A 7,124-nucleotide genomic window follows, 5' to 3' on the forward strand; every position below is an offset into this window, starting at 1 on the left:
TTAATATTAGCTCTTTTTTTAAAAAAAAAAAAAAAAAAAAAAAAAAGAGTTTAAAGCTATTGGAACTTAAAAACTATGTTACTGCATGTCTGCATATACCATGCACCATGGCACTTCCTCTTGACTGTTTAAGTAAGATAATCTATAGAATTTTAAGCTAAAAAACCCAAAGCTCCTCTAAGTCTTTGATTATAATCTCAAAGCCACCTTCACCACTAACCAACTAATCAACTATTAAATAATTCTTACCATTAAAATAATTAACTATTAATTATTAGATCCTGATCTTATTTAACTTATTTAAATTACTTTATTGATTGAACTCAACACTATCATGCTATGAATATCTTCCATTGGCATTAAATCCCCAGCCAATCATATATCCATCTTAATGGCTCTGACATGAACATATATCACAAAACAAAGGTCACTTATTGCTTTGTTCGTATCTTATTTTTTGTGTTAAATAAGGGTTCTTAATTGGTTATCTAGAAACCTTATGATGGAGGGTGACCTATAGAATACTTCATATAATTTTTATAGGTGGTTTATATTAATTTTTATTTAGTAAGGTGTGGTTATGAGAATAGACCTCTCGTTTAGGGTGGTTTTTGATTGAAAATCCTAATCTATAACTGTGGCTGAGAAGGAGACTTGAGGCAGACACTTGAAGAGTTGAAGTCCTATTTCAATGAAGAATAATTCCATATCTCCACTTGGATTACTTCAATTAGATCTAGCACAATTTGGTTTTCTTAATCCTAAGTAGATTTTGAAATTAGCTACATAGAAGTGGAAATTTTTAATTTTGTATCTTTGGCTACAAATCACTGGGCTTTAGGATTCTGGCATTTTAGTAGTCATTGGTAGATGGTTTGGGTTAATGCATGAATGATTGGTTATGGAATCAAGTTTTAGTAGTTAGCACAACCTACTTCTGAAGGTTACAAAGTCTCAGCTTTTACCCTTAGTTTGGTTGTATAAGCTGTTGTTATCTCATAAGTGCCATACATTCCTACCAATTTATATGAAAATCAAGGAACAGTCTGTATGCTACATATTTGATATTCGATGCTTTTTTTTTTATCATGGTTTCCAGCCTTGTCTATATTTCTTTGATCTTGTTATTTCGTATGTTGTCAATTGTAGAAGTTACTGTATTAATTGTGATATTGTAATAATTGCCAGCTAATATTTTGAAAGCAATAGTCCGATTACAACTGATATTTGTTCACCTTTAAGGCTCCTGCAAGTCCTGGTGTTGAGGCATCTACTAAACCTCCAATTACTGCAACTAATGCATCTCTGTGAGTTCTGCTATTCTATGCTGCTTTGTTTTCAAGAAATTCTGGTTGGATGTTTGAATTCTTATGGTATAATGTTTGTACATTTGGCAGCCCTGCACCTATGCCTACTTCAGTGCCAGCTCCTAGTATATCTTCTGTGTGAGTGTGTACTGACTGTACTCTGTTTTTATTTGCCAAACTCAAGAGATTATATGTGTTGACTCCTATCAGGTTAAATTCAAACTATTGTTAGGCTTGGATTCTTTCTGAAATGTAATTATAAAGCAGGCCAGAATCTGATGTTGGTGGTCAGGCAGCTTCAAATCTTGTTGTTGGAAATGAACACGAGAATACAATCCAGCACATACTTGATATGGGTGGAGGAATTTGGGACAGAGACACTGTTGTACATGCCCTTCGTGCTGCATCCAATAATCCTGAGATAGCTGTTGAATATCTTTATTCTGTGAGTTACGATCCACACTTCATCTTTCACTCAGATGTGTAGTTGTTAGTTAACAATTTTTAAGTCATACTCAATGAACTATTTGCTTGTTGGAGTAGATCTGTCAGTTATTATTTCTTATGAAATGCTGATATTCTTAATGCTATAGGGTATTCCTGAGAAATCTGAAAAGCCGTCTCTTGTTCAGTCCATTGGGACTCGGCAGCGTACAAATACTTCATCTGTTACTCAACAACCCAGACGACCAGCATCAGTGCTATCTGGTAGACCTAATGCAGGTCCTTTAAATACCTTTCCTCAGGTATGCAATGGGTGATGACTGTTGCTGCAGTACTTTGGAGAATTGCGTTGGTCTAAATTTGTATTTGGAAGCAGGGCCTTCCTACTGTGGGTTCCAGTGCTGCTCCCTCTGGTGCCCTGGATTTTCTGCGTAACAGTGAACAAGTATGTTGTCTACTTGTGCTTTGATAAAACTCAATCACCTTTACGCTAGAGTAGATTGGAGCTCTGAGAAATGGAGAGTTGGACAGCTTACTCTAATTAAAAATTTTCTCTGCAGTTTCAAGCCTTGCGAGCCATGGTGCAAGCTAACCCGCAGGTTTTGCAGGTACTTTGTTCCCCATGATTTGAGGTTGTTAAGATCTTGTTTATCTGTCATGCACTATTCATCAATCTCTTTGGCTCTTACTGTATCTTGTTTGCTCTCATTTTCTTTCTTCATGACAGCCCATGCTTCAAGAGTTTGGTAAACATAATCCAAACGTGATGAAACTTATTCAAGAGCATGAGACTGAATTCCACCGATTGTTAAATGAGCCTATTGGAGTCGAAAAAGGGTAAAGATTTTGAGCCTGTCATTAGATATCTGAATATTCTGGCAGTCAGCATACATATGTTTTTAGCCATCCTGCGATAGCTATCCACCTCTCCCTGACCAATTAATCATCTTGTTGCATATTGACCCCGTTCAGGAATATACTTGAGCTATTTGCCACTGCAATGCCTCAGGCTGTGCAAGTTACTGCTGGGGAGCATACAGCCATAGAACGGGTAAGTCCTCAACGGCCTTCTGTTTTTCCTCCTGAGTTTAGATTATTCCGAAGGACAGAATGATATACTATCCGCTTGCTCATTATATCATGCAATCTTTGTTATGTAAGGATGTTGGATCAATTGCAAATTAATATATTTGGGTGGTTATGACTTTGCTTAAACCAGCATGTACCAAAGCATATATCCAGTAATCCTGGCTCCACTGTTTGATACAATTGTTTGAAAATCTAATTATCTGCCTTTTCTGATTACTCACTGTACCAGTAAATCTCAGTGTATTTCAGATATGGATAAATTAAATTAAATGTCTTTCTACTCCATTGACGGGTTTTCATTTTTCTTACTTTTTTATTTTAATTTGTGGTTGGGAAAGTGTGGTTTAACATGTTAATTGTTCAGCAGACATGGTTCAGGACAAACCTGCTCTATTCAGATGATATATACTTATATGTGAATTTTTTGATCTTTTTAAACTTGCAAACTCACCTGAAATTAGTAACAATGGGAAGAGAAGACTCTACATCAATACATCATATTGCACTACATTGCTTACCTCAGTTGTGTGGTGGTGGGAAAAAGACCATTGTGATTGTGAGAGGTTTTAGCAAATAACAATTTTGAGTTATGTTGTCATTCCCTACTGTGTGCAGCTTGAAGCTATGGGTTTTGATCGGTCAACTGTATTAGAGGCGTATTTTGCTTGCAACAAAAATGAAGAGCTCACAGCTAACTACCTTCTAGATCATATGCATGACTTTTGAGGATTAAGTTGTGAGAACTAATGGTGGTGCTCCCTTAGCTCTTGTTCATCAAGAAGTCAGCTGGCCGTTTGCATTTTCTTACTGTAACGCCATTCAGACTTCCATTTGATGGCCACTGTATGTATAAATGTATAATTCCCTGTACCTTTGCTGCTGTTAACATAATTTGTCTCGATTTTTTTTTTTTTTTTTTTTTTTTTTCCTATGGTGCACAAATACATTAATTACTAATTAGACACTTTTACTATTGTAAATACATAAGCCAAGCAAGCTTGGTAGAAATAGTGGGGAATTTACCTTGTAATTGTGATTGAGGTTACCAATTCGAGTCTCATCATACACTTGTGTTTGGGAATGGAGAATTCTCTTACATTACCCCTCACTCAACTATTTGACTCTACATTTTATATATAATAAAAACAAGTGTACTAATAAATATAGAATATTTATAGTTTGTGAATTTTGATATACTTGTAACTGAATCCATTATTCCATACTACAATTTAGTTTAATCGTGCAAAACTCGAATAACAAGCACTTGTATCAAAGTTATTTTCGAAGCTTATGTTATTCTAATGACTTAATTGAAGTGTGACACTTTTTCATGTTCATTAAAATGTCAGGATGTCATCCCATTCTCCCACTTAGGGTCTGTTCTATTCAGTTTAGTTTCAGTTCAGTTCATCTACAATCAGTTCAACTCAGTTCAGTTTAGTTTCAATTAGTTCAGTTCAGTTTAGTTTCAATTAGTTCAGTTCAGTAAATCAGAGCATGCCTTTGGATAGAGTATATGACGCACCATAGCTGAAAGATACAAAATACAATGGTCCAATATCATAAATCCTCAAACCGACAGCAATCTTATGGAAGCAATAAACATTAAGCAGTATGAGTATGAAATTTGAGTAAAAACTCTATTGTTTATTAATTTAGGTTAGCATGTTTTCCAACCTCATAGGAGCAGTATATGGTCCATTGTTATGGTACTGCAAAAAAAGGGGTCCATTAATTCACACCACTTTCCGGCCTTGAAAGAGAAAGAGAATAAGAAGGATATCCGCGCATGAACATCACCACTAATTGATAGGACAAAGCCCTCCACTACTGACTACCTCCATAAAGTACAAACTCAACTCATGACATGACATGACATGTACTTGTTTAAGGGATAAAATGAACAGTGTAGGCTGGGTTTCTGAGTGCTTGTTTGGTTGTCAATGGGAAAAATGGATAACTTTGGATAAGTTGAGTTTAGATTAGTTTAATCAAAATGAATGTGTGGTAATCCTTTCATGTTTGATTGGTAAAAGCAAATGGAAATTGATTCGTAAAGAAATGACAACTGAATTAAATAAAAACCATCCTTTCAGTATAGCTATGATCATTGTTAGTTACAAATCGTGCATTATTTGTATTCTCTTTCACATCATTGTGATTTACAATTTTTTTCGACGAGAGAGTTTATCGATCCATTGTAAACAGGAAAAAAAATTCTTCTAAATATATTCAAAAGATTAACTTCTTATTCAATCCCATACAAATCTTTGCCATAAACAACTCTACCATAATTAATCAAACAAAAAAAAAATCCTCCCTCAAAAGAGAGAATAAAAACCTTGTCTTTAGAAGGATAAAAATCCTCCTAAAGAAGAAGAAAACCCCTTTCTTTCAAGTAAGAAATGTTCAAGAGTTATTATCATAAATCCAAAATAGATTAAAAAAAAAAACACAAAAAACAAAGAAGGTGAAAACCCCTCCTCCAAAATTCAACAATGGAGGATTGGGGGCTAGGGTTTTAGAGATAGGAGAGAGGAGAGGGGAGGTAAGACCCTCTAGATAAGCGGAAAATTCTCGTGGGAGATTATACTTCACATATACATAGGGCGTGTTCGGCAAAATATAGCTGTGAAGGTAGCTGTTAATTGTGAAGGTAGTTGTTAGATGTGTAAGAAGTTGTTAGCTGTCAACAAGCTGTTAGATGTGAACATAGATAATTTAAGTATGAGTGTTCGATAAAGTAGCGGTTGACTAGCTGTTACATATAAAAATCAATATTTTATTTTAAAAGTATAGATTAAATTTTCAACAGCTACCTCAACTTTTAAAAGCTAATATTTTTAACTTTTCATAAAAGCTACTTCTACCACTAAAAGATACCCTAACCACTACTTTGCCAAACACTAACATTTTTGTGTAAGTAGTGGTTTGACCAAGTCAAACTACTAAAAGTTACCTAAAAGCTACTCAAAAGCTAACGCCAAACACGTCTATATTCGGTGTAACTGTTCATCATTATAAATTCACTAACCTAATACCTAAAATTCCAAAATAACTTGATGTATTCAATAATTTACTCCCTCCGTGTTTTTATAAGTAACAGTGTTACACTTATCAAATGCGGCCATGTTTAAAGAAGTGTTACACTTTTTTTTTTTTTTTTTTTTTTTTTTTGGCAAAAAGCTACATTTTAATATTATATCTATCTCTCGTGATCCCCACCTAAACCCAATACTACCTTTTTTTTTCTAAAAAAAAAAAAATTATCTTCTCTCACATTCATTACTTTTTAATAAACTATTAACCTAACTATCTTTCTTTTACAATTTTTTAATACTCCATCTACCCCACTTACCTCTTAACTATATATTTGTTAAAGTGTAACACTTATTAATACACGGAGGGAGTATACATTTATACTTCCTCAATTTTTTTTAATATTGCATCACTTAGCTTTTACAGAAGTTTCACAAATTTTACACTATAGCCATTTTAGAAAATTAACATCAATGTATGCACTATAAATACCTAATATACCCTTAGTTTTCAAAGCTTGATTTTAAGTTTATGTATATAATATATGGGTAATTTTGTATCTTTACCATTATCACTCCTCCTTTTTTCAAATACCAAAAATGTTGTGCTCAATCCCTATGGTGCAATAATAACAGAATGGAGGAAATATGAAGTATGAATTGTTATCATTAATGTTTAAACCCATGACCACATGCTAATTGTAATTTAACTTCAACCACTACTCCAATGACACTTTTTATATCTACAATGGTTTGTTAAAAAAAGTTAATCATATTCATGAACTTGAAGAATTAATGTTTAATTTCATATATGTTATGGGGTTTTGTGGTGGTTATGGGGAAGGGGGAGGCTGCCGTGGAGGGGGTGGGGCCAGGGGTCCCCCTCGCCGGCGTCGGACGGTGGCATGGGTGGGGGTACGGCCGGCGGGTGGTGGTGGTGGTGGGGACGGTGGTGGCTGGGGGTTGTGGGGTTTTTCATTTTTTTTTAATTTTTTCTGATTTTTAAATTTTTTTTATTGTTTTTTTATTTTTTGTGGATATTTTTTTTATTTTTTCTGATTTTTTATTTTTGGACCACTTAACATGTGACACGTGGCATATTAACTTGGAGTAGCAGGTTTGGTGACCTGTTGGGTCCTCCAAAAGAAAATAGGTATCAAAGTTCGGATTTTTACAGAATAATCAAAAGTTCGGATTTTTTATTTCAGACCGCACAAAGTTCGGATTTATAATCTTAAATTTTCCT

At 34.4% G+C, this 7,124-nt stretch overlaps 1 protein-coding gene across 1 annotated transcript in view; it reads left to right on the forward strand.

Annotated features, from left to right (window-relative positions):
- LOC145636035 (ubiquitin receptor RAD23d-like) overlaps positions 1-4,054 on the forward strand; it is a 31,272-nt gene extending 27,218 nt beyond the window's left edge. The window contains exons 7-15 of the mRNA XM_081687473.1: positions 1,243-1,307; positions 1,398-1,445; positions 1,572-1,752; positions 1,901-2,053; positions 2,128-2,196; positions 2,312-2,359; positions 2,479-2,588; positions 2,724-2,802; positions 3,456-4,054. Of these exons, the coding sequence (XP_081543599.1) occupies positions 1,243-1,307; positions 1,398-1,445; positions 1,572-1,752; positions 1,901-2,053; positions 2,128-2,196; positions 2,312-2,359; positions 2,479-2,588; positions 2,724-2,802; positions 3,456-3,566 (864 nt within the window). The 3' untranslated portion in view covers positions 3,567-4,054. The remainder of the gene's footprint in view (positions 1-1,242; positions 1,308-1,397; positions 1,446-1,571; positions 1,753-1,900; positions 2,054-2,127; positions 2,197-2,311; positions 2,360-2,478; positions 2,589-2,723; positions 2,803-3,455) is intronic.
- The last annotated feature ends 3,070 nt before the right edge of the window (positions 4,055-7,124 follow it).

Source organism: Chenopodium album, chromosome 1, assembly GCF_948465745.1.
Source record: "Chenopodium album chromosome 1, dcCheAlbu1.1, whole genome shotgun sequence".
Taxonomy (NCBI): domain Eukaryota; kingdom Viridiplantae; phylum Streptophyta; class Magnoliopsida; order Caryophyllales; family Amaranthaceae; genus Chenopodium; species Chenopodium album.